Source organism: Gymnoscopelus microlampas (genome assembly GCF_963454915.1).
Source record: "Gymnoscopelus microlampas genome assembly, chromosome: 3".
NCBI classification, from domain to species: Eukaryota; Metazoa; Chordata; class Actinopteri; order Myctophiformes; family Myctophidae; genus Gymnoscopelus; species Gymnoscopelus microlampas.
This window is the reverse complement of record NC_139940.1, coordinates 48047147-48064089: the sequence shown is the minus strand read 5'-3', so window position 1 is coordinate 48064089 and position 16943 is coordinate 48047147. Positions and strand designations below refer to the sequence as shown.

Below are 16943 nucleotides of genomic sequence, written 5' to 3'. Positions count from 1 at the left end.
CCTCTACCGTATCTTTCCACATCAGAGGATGTGTATGAGTCTGATGAAGAGGATGTGTATGAGTCTGATGAAGATGATGTGTATGAGTCTGGTGAAGAGGATGTGTATGAGTCTGATGAAGATGATACCAAATTTATCTACTCACCAAATTTCTGGACCTTGAACTCTCTAGTTGCAATGTTTGATTTAGAATCATCGTCTTCATAGTGCGCCTCGATCTTCCATGTACCCATTCTGTACAACAAACCATACATCAATGATAAACCTGACACATGCAATGCATATATATCATTGCTGTCGGGCAGAAACATCATATCTCCATATTTCAACTTTTTAGTTTTTTTCCCGTAAAGTAACGCCCTACTTCGTCATACAAGAGTGTCGCACAAAAGTAGTGGAAATAGCCGATCTACAAGCTCACAACGTTGTGGGCTAGATCTGCTATTTTCTGCTATCTGCTATTTTCACTCTCTTAACGAAAAATAGATAAAAATAGACAATATAGACTTTGTATTACTGTGCATTGTATTACTGTGTCGATTGCTAAAACTGCGATCAACGCGGTATAGTACGATAACGTCAACTGTGGCTTGTGAGCAGATCTACAGTATAGGTCATCAACATACTCTGACACATCGGGGATGTTGAACGAGTCACTCAGTATCCCTCCGTTGGCTAGCCGACTGGTCTTCAATAGTCTGTTTCCGGCGGCATTCTGTGGGAGAAACGTCAAATTAGCTGAACTTTACTGTAAAAATGACTATTTACTAATTACTATTCAGTCCGGGAACACTCATAGCGTGGCACCAAGTGCCGCATTATGAGCTTGTAGATCTGCTTTTTTTTTATCGTGAAATATTGTGCAAATCTTTGAATATAGATCTTTTTAAAGTGAACATTTGTAACTATCAAATGTCTCAACAAATGTCTTAATTTTTCTGAAAAGCTATTGTTGCTATATCAGTGGTGCTCAAACCTTTTCTTGTCATTGACCCCCCAAAATGATTTGTTTTTTGCCACCGATCCCCATCAAAATATGTTGTTCCAGGGACCCCCCCCCCCCCTCCAGAAGCAAAGATTTTAGTTGAAAATGTTGTACAAATGTTCAAGATTTTTCAAAAATAGCAGATCTTTAATCTCATAGCGTGGCACTCGTTGCCACGCTATGAGCTTGTAGATTTTTGAAAGTATAAAAATAATGGTTAAAGCTAAAATCTAAAATGACACAGATGCGTTCCCGGATTGTCGTGTGTCCCCCCTCCGAAAATAGCGAGCTGCAAGCTCGAGCTTGTATATCTGCTCAACACTGTTCTACGACAAAATAAATCAGTCAGAAATTGCATTTAATCAACAGCAACTGTGAACCAATCAGTGCACAAATAGTACCGTACTCACAATTATAGAGAAGTGGAAAGGTTCCTGGTGTGGTCTCATGGTGTGGTCCAGGGTGAATATCCTGTACCTCACTAGCAGATATAAAATTGTATTAATGGTTCATTTATATTCTCCAAAGTGCATTACATGATTCATCCATTCACACACCAGTAATCTCTCAAGAACAGATTCCGAGCTGCGCTACTGTCAAAAAGTCTAAGGAAAAAAACAGCAGAGGGCGCAGTTTTTTTTTTTTTTTTTGCACGATGCAGTTCCCAGATTGACACATCAGTGACAGCCTGCCATGCAACTTGCTCATCGGTGAGCAGTATAGTAAGTGTCTTGCTCAAGGACATATCGACGCTAACCCACAGGGGAACCGCGGAATCGAACCGGGAACCTTGCGATTCCCAGTCCAGTCGGCCGCTCCACCTCCTGAGCCACTGCCACAATAACTATTGTACAGTAGTTGAAACGACTAGCAAACATTGAAACATCAACCTGATGTTGTCACTCTCGTACTGTACATTATGTATACATCATTGGTTCTCAAAGTGGGGTCCGGGGACCCCCAGGGGTCCTTAGGGGGGATACCAGGGGTCCCCCGGCCACATTCATATCAATTTGGGGGTCCTTGGCACAAATACGTTTGAGAACCACTGGTATAGATCAAACCTTACGTCATTTAATTCTCTCTCCTTACCTTTCTGTACGGGGGTGTAGATGGGCTGGTCGGTCTGGATAAAGATGTAGCCCCTGTGTTTGGACAATAAGACCCGGGTTTGTTTGACTCGTCTCCCGTTAATCTCAGGGAAGGAGTCACTCTCTGCCACCAACATGAGGTACGGAGTTCCTTTGAAGGCGGGCAGGTCTGACATCTTCTCCCTGTTTATCTATATAAACAAGACATTGACCTTTATGTAAATACTTTGAAAAGGACAAGGCACCGAGTGAAGGAAGGAGGGCAAAGACAAGGGAGGCCCTCACATCCAGAGTTTGGGCCGCTTCGTGGCCCTCACATCTATGTCGCCGAGATCCATATATGGAGCTGACTGATTTGTTTGCGCCTGATGTCTAAAAGGTTTCTTTTTTCTGTTTTGTCAAAAAAAAAATCCTTGCGGACTTGTTTCCATTGAGGTCCTTTGAGGTTAGACAACACACTCCATATTTGGGCAATTCTGCATTGGGAACTCCTTCATAAATGGTTATGGCCAAATCATAGTGACATGAGTGCGACGACAAGGTCCATTAAATATAGGATTTCCTATATTAAATGGACCACGTCGTCGTATGTATGAGAAGAAGTTTTGCTTGAATAATAATTTCGGTAGGATCCGAATCATCCGATGCGTTACATGTTTGCAACAATGTGTGTTATTTGTGCTCGTATGATGTGGGTGGTGTCTGATACCATGAGCTCCACTGTTTTGATCTCCACAGCCTTAGAACAGGAGGTGGAGACTCTGTCAGACATCCGTCTTCCATTCCTCTCGTCCTCCAGGTAGAGGCTGACCGGTCTGTTCAGGTGGGACCCTCCCATCTGGACAAAGACCTTCTCTTTGACCCCCAGGTGGAACACATTGGGAGCTGAGATGAAGAATCTGGACATTTTGGACAGAAACAGATTAGCCTTTGTGTTTACACGGTCAAATCCCAAGTGTTCATTCATCCATTTGTAACTCTCAGAGTACAAAATGTAACCAAATGGACCCATTTGCTCAATGACCCATTTGGTTGGTTACATTTGTACACTTTCAGAGCTGTGTAAAAGAGATAGTTCACCCAAAAAAAAAAAAAATCTATCGGTTAGTCCATGGAGACTTGAATTCATGGATATTATTTTAGTTTTTGTCGCATTTCTAAGCCAATAATTTGATGACCAGCGGACCGGTAGGCAGCGGTTCCGTTAGGAGACTCAAAAGAGACTCTTTGTGTCTCCTACCGGAACCGCTGCCGGTCATCAAATCATTGGCTTAGGAATGCGACAAAAACTAAAAAATATCCATGAATTCAAGTCTCCATGGGGTGACTAATCGATTGAAGAAAAAGTAATTTTGAGGGTGAACTATCCTTTTAACACTCGCAAATTGTGTATAAAAGAACCATGCTTCTCTGCCTAAAACATGAAGGTGCATGATTGTGTCCAACCTATCTACATGTACCATGTACATAAATCATTTTATATACATGGTTTACATAAAATGTATTCTACATGTTTTTTTTACAAGTAGGTACAAGGCGCTTCAATAAAAGTAAATAAATCATTTACATGAAAACAAATGCACACAAACACAGGTGCAAACAGTATACTGTACACTGTACACATGCACGCACGCACGCACGCACACACACACACACACACACACACACACACACACACACACACACACACACACACACACACACACACACACACACACACACACACACACACACACACACACAAATAGGGACTTAGACCTTTGACATTATTGGCAGCTGCAAATTTTGCAGCTGCCAAAACTGTTGCAAGTGTGTTTTGCATGGACAGATTAGCCTACTAAATTTAAGAGAATACCACCAAATATAAATGCAATGTCTTTGTCTTTATCTAACCTTAGGAAGCATTAGAGGAATGAAGTATGGAAAGTTCTGAATTCAGACGCTTGTGGGCACCTTAACATGATACTGCCAGTGTTACAATCCTTTGCCTGTTGTGTTTTTTGAATGAATGTTTAATTTGTAATGACGCTTGTTAATTTGCACTTTTTATATATCTGAAATATAATGCCATGCCATGAGAGTAAAGGTAGAGAAAGTGATATTTAACATAGAGCTAATAACAAAAGCGTTAACATTTACCTGTCCTGTGCACTCACACAGCCCAGGGCGAAGATGAAGACCAGGGCAGGACCAATGGGAACCTCCATTGTCGTCCAGCTTCTGAAAGGTTGTGTTCTTGTGATGTGGTGGGTGTTGGGTTCAGCTGGGTGCTTTTATAAGCTGTTCTCTCTCTACCCCTCTATTTCTCAATCTGTGAATTCCCCCTCTGCCTGCCCCTCCCCCCAATGTGTCTCTGGAAGCAGATGTTGTGTTTGTGTTTGTTTTCGTAGCTGGTCATGTAAACAGATGTACCTGTATCATTGGTGTAAAGTAACCAAGTACATGTACTCAAGTACTGTACTTAGGTACAATGTTTTGGTATGTTTTACTTTACTGGAGTATTTCCTTTACTAGTTACTTGCAGATATATATTATTATATTATAAAACATAAATTAACCACTTTAGCCCTATTTTATACATCGGCTATTTTAAAACATTTTAGTACTTTTATTTTTGGTACTTTAAGTATATTTTGATGCCAATACTTTTGTACTTGAGCACAGGCCTTTTACTTGGAACAGAGTATTTTTATATTGTGGTATTGGTACTTTTACTTAAGTAAAAAATCTGAGTACTTCTTCCACCACTGACCTGTATAGGCTACCTCACAATATACGGTTCGAACAGATGTGGGGCTATAGACTTGAGACAACACATGTAGCCTACTGCTTTAAGACTACAGTAGGTTAACTGATAATCACTGATGATCCACTTGGTTGTAGTTACTTCTTTATCCTGCACTTTAGTGTAGTTGTTGTTGGACAATGGTTCTCCAGGGGTCCTTGAGGGGTTCCCAGGGGGTCCCCAGCAAAAGTAGTTAATATAGCATAAAATGCAGTTCAACCAGTATAACCCTGCATGTGTACCTGTGGCTGTTTGACAGTAGCCGATATACAAGCTAAACATTGTAACAACCCAAATTGTTTTATTGTGGTCCCACTCCCTGGCACAACATATTTTCAGATGGGGGTCTGCAGCAAAACACATGTTATTTTGGGAGTCCTTGACATACAATACTGTAAGGACCACATGGTGTTGGATGTGCACACCAGTAACCTTTTGTTTTGTCAATCACTGAACTCATAACAGGCCAGACTGTGTCTTTTTTTGGATGCTGTGTCTGTCATTTCACAATCAGTACACAATCCCTTCAATTTCGATTTCCCCAAAATCATGTGACATGAAGGAATTCTGAAGCCATTCCACGTCGCCCCCTGTTGGACAACTGGGTGATTTGCAAATGATTCATTCACCAACATGTTTTCATGACTTTATATGAAATGTAGCCTATATACCTATCGCACACGTTAGACCCCTTTACCTTTGTTTTCTCTCTCAAATCAATCAGATTTATTATATTATCTTGTAGTAGTACTACTATATATTGCAATTTTACCGTAGCGCTAGGTATACTCTTAGTTGCTTGTTTTTAAGAGAATGCAAGACTTATGTTGATTAGTAGTTTCCTGGCCTACCTATGTTGAATGCACTTATTGTAAGTCGCTTTGGATAAAAGTGTCTACTAATTGACTGTAATGTAATGTAATGTACTATTACTACTAATAACAATAATGATAATAATACACTTTATTTGTAAAGTACCTTTCAAACAAAACATGCAGCTAAGCATTTTACATTAGAGATAAGAAAAAAAAGAAAGAAAAAATTGAAACCGATTTAAAAAATGCAAACAAGAAAATCTAAGTGCTTTGCATTCAAAGAAGAAAACAAGAATATATATAGTTTTGAATAGCCAAAGACATCTAAAATGACAAAGATACTTTGTCTAAATGGGTTAAGTAGAGTAAATAATCACCCAACAAGATTGTGACATTTATAACACAGGTCTTCACAGCTGATGCACATTGAAAGCTTTATTCGTGCTGAATTCATCGTGTCCTTGTATAGTAGCCTGATTGTGGGTCAAAGGGAATTGAACAAATATAGCAGTGCCAAGCTTTGCTGACCATGTGCCGTCCTGCCAAACCCAGACAGGCTGAAAGGAAACGGCTCAGTAGGTTACTCTTACCAAACCAAATGGCTCTGTAATCAGTGGTGGAAAGCAACCAAGTGCATGTACCCAAGTACTGTACTTAAGGTCTTTTCTTTTACTTGACTTGAGTATTTTCAAATTTCAAATACTTTTACTTCTACCCCACTACACCTCAGAGGGAAATATTGTACTTCTCCACTACAATTATTTGCACACTTTAGTTACTAGTTACTTTGCAGATTTGTATTATTATTCTTACAAAACAGCCCTATATTCAGCCCGATAACTTTGGCTGTTTGAAAATAGTCATTCTACAAGCTCACAACGCCTGTGAGCTTGTACATGTGCTATCAAAGGATTTTCATACATTTTAAAAACTGCTGAAATGGGACATTCTGCATAATGAGTACTTTTACTTTTGGTACCTCAAGCATATTTTGATGGCAATACTTTTGAACTTCAAGGTAGAGTAAGTGATTTACTTTGGTTAAAATAAGTGTTAAATAGCTCTATATTCTATAACCACCCCTGACTGTAATACTGTTTCCAAGTTCACGCACAAATTCAACCTCAACTTGCAATAATGAAGATAGAGAAACCTGAGACATATAGAGACTTTATTTCTTTAATGTTTCCACGTTGCAACCTCAACACTGTAGCTGCAATAATAAACAATAACAAAGAAATGATTAAAAAGAAAAAAGCAACAGCGTGCAAATGCACTGCATGTGTGTATAAATAACTATTTTACATGTTTAGTCTATGTTTATGTACAGTCACACGTGTACAGTATATATATATATATTGTGTGTGTGTGTGTGTGTGTGTGTGTGTGTGTGTGTGTGTGTGTGTGTGTGTGTGTGTGTGTGTGTGTGTGTGTGTGTGTGTGTGTGTGTGTGTGTGTGTGTGTGTGTGTGTGTGTGTGTGTGTGTGCGCGCGCGCGTGCGTGTGTGTGTGCTCCAGAGTCAAGGAAAGGGTTAAACCTGGTACCAAACCACCAGATTTGTAGATTTAAGTGGAACACTTTTAACCACATGAACCCCAGCGCCCCTATTTTGGGCACGTCATACTAGTTGAACATTTGGCGTAAATTAAAAGGATTAGTGCTAAGACAAAGACCGCTAGAAACATTGGTTCTCAAAGTGGGGTCTGGGGACCCCCAGGGTCCTTCAGGGGGTTCCAGGGGGTTTATAATTTATAAATATGATGAATAAAAATCTGTTTAACCACTTTAATCACGTAGAAATTGTCTATTTGAAAATAGCCGATCTACAAGCTCACAACGTGTGGCCATGCAACGCATTGTGAGCTTGTAGATCTGCTATTTTCTTTTTTTTCTTCTTTTTTTTTATCCCACGATTTTGTAACCCTTAATTTTTCACCCAGTGCCAATCTTCTAAGTGATCCTGGGCACTACACTCCCCTCACCAGCCTAGGGAGGCCAGGGCCGAGCTCATGCCTCCTTCAATGCATGAGAGCCAACTGACCTTCTTGTCACCTGACAGGAGGGAGTTTCCCTGGTTGGACGTAGCGCGTGGAAGGAACACGTTATTCCAACCAGTTCCCTTCTCCTCCATCAGGCGCCCCGGCTGTCATGGGGGAGGAGTTTAGTGACCAGGATTACTACATGTTTTTGTGAGGGTATCAACTACCCTGAGAGACATGGGGAGAACATGCAAACTCCACACAGAGTGGGCCCTTTCACCAACCCCACCTAGGCTAGATCTGCTATTTTCCCCCAAAAAATTGTGAAAAACATTTGTTGAAACATTTGGAATATTTGACACATTTTTAACAACACAAATCTTGTATGGGGGTCCCTGGCAAAAAATATTTTCAGATGGAGGTACGCGGTCAAATACATGTAGAGGTCAAAAGTATGCGCTAGAAACATTGCAAGATGCCACCAAGATCGGTCCGTGCCTTCTGTAACTCTACAATGTAGAGATCTTTTTCATTTGCATGAACAGATGGGGAGATAAATCAGGTTAAAGTCCTGCAGTATTAACAGATGTAATGAACATGACTTGAGTGCGCGGGTGGTGCGGGGGTACCCGTCCACCACCGTGGAGTCTAGGGTTCGAATCTGGTTTGGCCAAGCGTCTATAGCATGTACGAACATAATCTCAAAACTGGAGATAGATAGCCTAGATATTAAAAAAACACATTGTCTATCGGGTGGAAACGTCATATGTACCTCAACTGTTACTATTCAGGATGCAAAAGTAACTTTTGATGCTTTTGTGTGATGCTGTAGTAAGCTCAAGTAGGGCCGTTAAAGTTGCACTATGTAACTTTCCTCTTCTACCCCGGATTTGAACCTGGTTTCCTGTGCAAGTGCTGACATTTTGACCATTGAGCTAACAGAGCCTGCCTGCTTGCTCAGGGGATACACTTAATATTGACCATCAGGTTCAAATTCGTGTCAGATCCTGTGTCAGGGTGAGACTTGACCTTTGACACGATCTAAATGTCTCAATAGAAGAGCAGGGAGACAAAATACAACCACCCCATATATAAGTTATATTGTATTAACCTACTCTACCATACAGATTGGACAAAATTACATTTTATTCATCAAAACAAAGTTGCATAGTGCTGCTTTAAGTAAAAGTATCAATACCACAATATAAAAAGTATTGGCATCAAGCACCAAAAGTAAAGACACTCAGATCTTTCAAAACCATTTTGAAAACGGATCTATAAGCTCACATCGCGATGTGAGCTTGTAGATCTGCTATTTTTGAATAGCCAAAGTATAAAGCAGGGCTTGATTGGTTCATTTGTGTTTTGTATTAATAATCTAAATCTGCAAAGTAACTACACCAACTGAAGCTGTTAAATAATTGTAGTGGAATAAAAAGTACAATATTTGCCTCTGAGATGTGTTGGAGTAGAAGCATAAGGTATCATAAAAATGGAAATACTCAAGTAAATTAAATGCATCTCAAAATTGTAACTTGAAGGAATAGTTCACCCCAAAAATTACTTATTTTCTATCAATTACACAACCCATGAAGCCTTGAATTCATGGACATGGGGAAAAAAATTGACGCATTTAGGACAATAATTTGATGACTGTAATCAATCTGTTGGAGACTCAAAGAGTCTCCTTTGAGTCTCCTACCGGAAACACAGCCGGTCATCAAATTATTGGCTTATAGGAATGTATCAAAGACAAAAAAATGTCCATGAGAATGTCCAAGGCTTCATGGGTTGTGTATTTGATTTCGAAATACGATTTTTGGGGTGAACTACTGCTTCAAGTGCAGTACTTGAGTAAATGTACTTTAGTTACTTTCCACCGCTGTTATCCATCATGGTCCTTGTGTCAGGTCGCCGGCCCGGGGCTATAGCGGAGGGCCTGGGGGATGATGTCCATCCACAACTCCTGAATATGCATCAAGGAACACAAGAATTGCGTTTGGACAATCACACCCTGACTCCCTGTGGCGTGGTGGGATGATGAATAGAGTCCTCGAGGCCATCCATACACCCCCCCGGCTGTCAAAAACCTGCAATGCATGGAATTATTAAGTATATTAACCTATTATACTGTGTCATTTTAGATGTTTAGCTATATAACCATTATTTTATACTTTGGGCTCTTAAAATAGCAGATCTACAAGCTCATAGCGCGGCACTCGTTGCCGCGCTATGAGCTTGTAGATCTGCTATTTTTAAAAAATCTTGAACATTTTGTGCAAATCTTTGTAATATATATATATTTTTAAAAACAACATTTTTAACTTAAATCTTTGCTTCTGAAGGTCCCTGGAACGAATATTTAACAAATGTTTGCTTTAAAAAAATATATATTCAAAGATTTACACACATTTTCACGATTTTTCAAAAATATCAATAGCAGATCTACAAGCTCACTCGGTGCCGCGCTGTGAGCTTGTAGATCTGCTATTTTTGAATAGCATGGGTTAAGGTATCACATACTGTAAGGTTACACCAACAACTATCACTATATACAATAGACACATTAATGTAGAGTAGAGTAGGTATGTAGAGTATTGGCTTAATATGAAATTCAATATGATCAGTGAAAATGTTTGTGAACCAAAAGAAAAGAAAAGCACAGTTTTAAACATTATGATTGGAAAATAAATCAGAGGATGGAAAAAGTCAACATAATCTACCAGCAACTTGTCTTAATTGGGAGAGAGACATTTGGTTGCAAAGGTTTCTCTCTCATTCAGCTATCAAATGAGAACGTCACATAAAGCCATCACTGTTTTTTGTCTCAACAAACTAATATAAGTTTGAGTGATAAAGGTATGATATCATTCCTTATAGCTGGCTTTCAACATCAATTGAATGGATGACCCGCTGATGCAAAGTGCACAGAGGCCATGCTCATACTTACATCTTGGTTGCACACAGTCAATACTCAATAATAATCCTGAAGAAGTGTTTGTTTGTTATCTAGCTCTATGTGCACATGAGACAACAAAATGCCTAACTTTTCACACCAATATAATATAGTCCCAAGTCGTTGCACAGCCTGCACTGTCCCGCGTCCGTCCCGGAGAGCTGTGTGTCCCGTCTGGCTGTCCATGTCCTTCTCTCTCTCTCTCTCTCTCTCTCTCTCTCTCTCTCTCTCTCTCTCTCTCTGTCTTCCCCTCTGTCATCTCATTTCATGCAGCACTGGGGTTACCTAAGAGACTGGGCCTCAATGGAGAAAATCTCTTTTGCTACAATTAACTGTGAAAGTGACAGAGGGCGGGGAAGGAGGGAGCTACTGAGAGAGAGAGAGAGAGGGGTGCAGAGAGAGAGAGAGAGAGAGAGAGAGAGAGAGAGAGAGAGAGAGAGAGAGAGAGAGAGAGAGAGAGAGAGAGAGAGAGAGAGAGAGAGAGAGAGAGAGAGAGAGAGAGAGAGAGAGAGAGAGAGAGAGAGAGGGGGAAACATGGAAGTGCACATGGCAGTAGGAGAGATGATAACTTAAACCTTAATATTTGCCCTCATTTGGGCGGGCTGTACAACATACAGAGACTCCAGAATCATAGGGCATTGGCAACAGAAAAAGTCTGTTAACCTGAGACCTGAGACCAATTCTACAAATGCCTTCTACATCAGTGATTCTCAAACCTTTTCGAGCCAAGGACCCCCAAAATGATATGTATTCGGTCACAAGGACCCCCTGCTTGTGCCAGGGACCCCCAGAAGAGAAGATTTGTGTTTTTTTTTTTTAATAAAAAAATAGCAGATGTACACGCTCACGCGCTGTGAGCTTGTATATCTGCTATTTTTAAGAACCACTGTTCTAAACCAGTGTTCTACATCCTAAGAGTTCTATGAAAAACTTGTGCTATAAAAATGTTGCTATAACATACAGTACTGTAGCTAAAATCTAAAATGACAAAGATGCTTTCCCGGTTTTAATTGGTTAACCACTTTGAACCTGGTATCCCTATTTTGGGCATGTCATCATTATTGGTGACAATTTAGTCAAATTTGAAAATAATTCATAAAAATAACTACAATCAAATCAAATGAAAAAAAAAAAAGATTTACAAAAGACAAAAAAAAAAAGTTCAGAAATGTTAAAAAGTTCAATTATAGAAAAAAAACGGCAATGCGACGCATTGTGAGTTTGTAGATCTGATATTTTCACTATACGTCCCACAACGAAGTATTTATAGGGCTTAAGTGGTAAAAGCTGATTTTATGATATTATGAATCAATGATCAGAAACGTGTCTTAAGTTGTTGGTTTCTCTTTAGGTTTGACACCAAGTCCAACGAATTCCAAACCCAGAAAAATAGACGAAAACTCAGTCAAACTGGTTGATCTCTGATTGTTGTATGCAGACATGTTTTTGTAATTTTAAATAAATATATATTTATATATGAGCATATTGACATAATAGCCTAATGGCATTGCTCGCTTGTGATTTAGGATTAGGCCAAATTAGGTTGCATTACACTGATCCCAGTGAGGGCGAGTTAACGCCTGGCGCGCTTCGATCTCCGCAAGCTGTGGAGGGGAGTGACCAGCGGGTTACCATGGAAAGGCGGGCACAAAAGGGTGTGGCGTGGGAATGTCTCCAAGGGTCAGGAGTGAGGGTCAAGGGGTCGGGAGGTCACAGCTAGCCGGACAGCACACAAGAGGAGATGAGGGTGAGAAAAGGGGGAGGGGAGACCGACCGACCGACCGACCGGACCCGATGGGACATTAAACCCACATGAACCCCAGCGTCCCTTTTCTGGGCAGGCCACGATGAGCGAACATTCGGCGAAAATGTGGCGAACATATAGCCGATCTACAAGCTCACAACACGTCCGCGGCGCGTTGTGAGCTTTGTAGATAGTGTGCTTTTTTTTGGTTGCTATTTGACGTACAAGAAAGTGTATAGGGTTTAAGTGCTTAACATTGAACTGATGGGAGACGAGCCGACCAATGAAACGTAAGCTGTGACACACTGGTGTCTAATGGTCCGTGGTAATTGACAAGTGACATGCATCTCATTATGGATGCAAAAACTGCTGCTGCCAATGCACTGCGAAATCCTGAGTGTCCATTTTAACCCTGAGAGGGTAAAGATGGACCCTCAGGGTTAAATCTACATTTCACAGTGTACAATTTTTACGAGAACTTTTCTTCGGAAATGAATATCACTGCAAAATGTTTGTGTTGCTTTGGTGTGTATAGCCTATTTCCAGTGTCTATTTTTAAATGGGACATAGCTAGATGATTGTTCTTTAGGCTTGAAAATGACACTGCAAGGGCAAGTTTATTTTATAGCATATTTCAACAACAAGGCAGTTCAAAGTGCTGTACACAAAACATTAAGCATTAATATATTAAGACAGAGCATTAAGAGTGTATGTATCATCTAAGAACTGGAATATGTGACATATTAGCAAAGACTGGAGCAGCAGCATTTTGAATCAACTGCAGGCGTCTGATCAATTTCTAGGGAACACCTGTAAAGACACTGTTACAGTAGTCAAGTCTATACTGTAGATGAATGCATAGACATGTTTTTTCCTAATCTCGCTCAGACATAAATATTTGATATTTACAATTTAGGCATTTAGCAGACGCTCTTAATCCAGAGTGATTTACAGTAAGTAAGCAAGGTGAACACAAGCTAATACATCAAATTCATAGAGACAGTGTAGTAGTGCCTCAGTAATCTAGGATCATAGGTACACCAAGAACCTAGCATCAGTCTTAACATTATATTATCAATAAATAGATAGCATGTACATTGAAACTATCCCTGGGACATACTAGCATCATGTCCAGCAGGTGTACTTTTACATCAAGCTGCCTCACGCTACAGAGACAGGAGACTGCCCTATGGGCCTCATGGCTCGGCAATGCTTACTTACATTGAAACTATAGGATGCCAGGTCAACAAATGAACCTGGCATCTGTCTGATATATTCTTAATGTGGTAGTAAACAATGACAATGGCCCTTAAAAATGATCTTGCATGAATTGGTCGTTCAAAACCCTCACCACCGTTATACTGCAACCAACCATGAGGTTTGAACTGAGTAACTCTTTAAAATCAATTTGTACTTTTTATTTGTATTTGTTGAACCAAATTAGAGAAAATAACATATACGTACACTGCTCTCTCAAACTGGTGGTTATATAACATCGTGTTTGGGGAAATAACAAATGTACAGATTGATAAAATACACTTTTTCACAGTGAAAGTACACTTTTAGTACACAGTAGAATCCTCAGTGGTAATGTATCCATGTGTTACTCTGAGAGTGTACCTATTTTGCTGTGAATGCACGACGTTGAATTTAGTTTTAGTGGAACTTAATCTATAACATACCTAATTTATGTGTTGATTATATTTTATATTGTTAAGCTCAAGCTACAAAGTAACTAAAGGTATCAAATTTAACTAAATGTATCTATTTTTTTAAAGGAGTATTGTAGAAGTAGAAGTATAGTGTGTCTCTGTCGGTGGAAATCTCAATGTCCAACTGTTACTTTACAGGACTCAAATTCAAAAGTAGCAGATCTACAAGCTCAAAACGCGTCGCTTCGCGCCGCGTTTCGAGCTTGTAGATCTGCTACTTTTGATGCTCTTGTGTGACGCTGCAGTGTGATGATAGCATGAAGTAGGGCGTTGATTTACGAAAAAGCACAAAAAGTTAAAATATGGAGATAAGAGGTTACGATAAAGTAGCAGAAAATGTAAAAATGACCTCAGAATTGTATAAACTCAAGTATAACTGTCGTTACTTTTGCTCCAGTGGCTTTGACTGGAGCATGCTGCAGGTTTCTCATGATGACCATGATGATGGACAGACCCAGAGAGAGCAGACAGAAGACCCTGGTGTCCTCCCTGTGGCTGCTAGTGAAGGTCAGGTCAAGCGAGGGCAGCAGGCAGTCTGGACCCCCGCACTCCCAGGCACCCCCCCACCCCCAATACCCCATCCCCCCATCCAGCACCCCCCCCCCCCCCCCCCCCCCCAGCCCGGTGGTCTCTCCAGAAAAAAAAAGACAATCTAGGGGCCCAGCTAGGGCCCGGGGGGTCAATATGCAAATAGTCACCCCGAAGTGAAAGGCAGAGGGGAGCAGATCAATGTTTCTCACATCAGTGGGCTGCCCATGACTGTGAATGTCTCCTCCTCCTCCTCCTCCTCCTCCTCACTGTGCCGTGCTCCTGCTCCGCGCTGCGTGAGAGAGAGTCACCGATTCAATGACATTCAGCCTGTTCCCTCACAATGGAAGCCACCGGCAGCTGGATGTCAATGGATGGATGGATGTCCCATCACATCAACTCTTACACCAGTCATTCTCCAACCCTTTTCGTTTTGATACGCATTAAGGCCATTGATTCTCATTAGACTTTAAGGATACTTTAAGTATCAAAATGTACTTAAAGTATCAAAAGTAAAAGGTACTAAAATGTTTGAAAATAGCCGATCTACAAGCTTGTCTGCGAGCTTGTAGATCGGCTATTTTCAAATAGCCTATGGGCCCTATCTTCGCCGGTGCCTTACCCATTATCCTTTACTATTTTTAAAAACATTTTCAACCAGCCGTCGACACGTTGTGAGCTTGTAGATTTGCTGTTTGAACTATTTGAAAATGTTTTTAAAAATATAAAAAAATGGTTTAGGGATAATGGGTAAGGCACTGGCGAAAATAGGGCCCATGTATAAAATAGGGCTAAAGTAGTTAATGTACGTTCAATAATATTATAATTTATATCTGCAAAGTAACTAGTAACTAAAGTTTTCAAATAGTTGTAGTGGAGTAAAAGTATAATATTTGCCTCCGAGAGGTAGTGGAGTAGAAGTAAAGTAAGAAGAAAGCATATCATTCCATTCACATACCATGTGAATGACATATGTTTGACATTTAAAATCTGTTTCAATATGCAAATAACGCGACCTGTATCGTTAGAAGGATGCATTCCAGATAATGTAAGGAGTGCTGCTTTCTTAAATGTGCACAAACAGGTTTATTAATTGCAATGGTACAGCACAGTACATCATACTGTACACGAACATCTTTGATAAGGCTTTCAGAGGCCTTTCAGCTCAGTTTGTTGCCTTTTCATTCTCTCACTGTCTCTCTCTCTCTCTCTCTGTCTCTCTCTATGTATGCGTGCATGACAGGAGATAATAAAACACCTTTCTATCTACTTAGATAAAGCCTAATGCAAATTAATTCATATTAATATATAATAAATGCAAATAAAATACATAAAAACATTATTAGAAAACAATTGATAGCATGTTATTTAGACAGACATGTGTGACAAGCTACACCTATCAGGAGATATGACCCACTGGTCCTGTTGGTGTTCTTTTCTATCAAGTGACAACTCTGCATGCCAGAAAATGTATGCATTGAATTGTGAACTCCTTGGACTTGGAAAGGAGCCAGCTTAGGTTGTTCGGCCATCTAGTATGAACGCCTCCCGAGGGTCTCCCTAGGGAGGTCCTCGCCGCACGTCCCACTGGGAGGAGACCCTGTGGCAGACGGTCTCAAAGTGGGGTCCGGGGACCCCCAGGGGCCCTTGGGGGGGGACCCCTGGGGGTCATGTTAAAATGTGTTAATATAGCATCACAATCATTTTAACCACTTTAACCTTTTATACTTTGGCTTAGAGTGCCGCGCTATGAGCTTGTAGACCTGCTATTTTTGGAAAATTGTGAACATTGTGCAAATCTATATTTTTTAAGCGAACATTTCTAACTCAAATCTTTGCTGCTGGTGGGGGTACCTGGAACAAAATATTTTGAGATGGGGGTCCGCGGCCAAATGCATATACTTTTGGGTAATCTGAGTTCCCAGAAGTTTTCGCCGGCTCGGCGAGGAACTTCTGGGCCAGAGCCCTGGTATTTGTGGGCGGGATGTACCTTACGCTCTGAATCTGAGCGGACACGCCTCTTACCGGTCTGAGAGCTGTGCAACTCGTCTAAAAAGTCCGACGAGAGGCAAACAGCAGTACACAACAATGGCGGCCGAAATTTCTCAAGGGGAAATTGCTTCCCGTCGATCCTATTTAGATGCAACACCCACTGCATGTGGATCCCGCCCCCTTTTCTTCATTGGCTGTTGATTTGAATCACAACGCAGTGGCCGCGCCCCTGCTGTCCAAGCTCCGACGCTAACCCTCCCAGACTAACTTTTGGGGGTCCTTGACATGAACCACTGCATTAGGCCACGGACCCCCATTTGTTTTATCTCTGGGACCCCCCAAGCTACACTGTTAAG

The 16943-nt window shown here is 40.8% G+C and overlaps 1 protein-coding gene across 1 annotated transcript in view; it reads right to left on the bottom strand.

Moving 5' to 3' along the window:
• c4b (complement C4B (Chido/Rodgers blood group)) overlaps positions 1-4327 on the bottom strand; it is a 28707-nt gene extending 24380 nt beyond the window's left edge. The window contains exons 1-6 of the mRNA XM_084052365.1: positions 4216-4327; positions 2786-2975; positions 2078-2267; positions 1396-1466; positions 627-715; positions 146-234 (exon numbers count right to left, since the gene is read on the bottom strand). Coding sequence (XP_083908491.1) covers positions 146-234; positions 627-715; positions 1396-1466; positions 2078-2267; positions 2786-2975; positions 4216-4283 — 697 coding nt within the window. The 5' untranslated portion in view covers positions 4284-4327. The remainder of the gene's footprint in view (positions 1-145; positions 235-626; positions 716-1395; positions 1467-2077; positions 2268-2785; positions 2976-4215) is intronic.
• Between the last annotated feature and the right edge of the window lie 12616 nt (positions 4328-16943).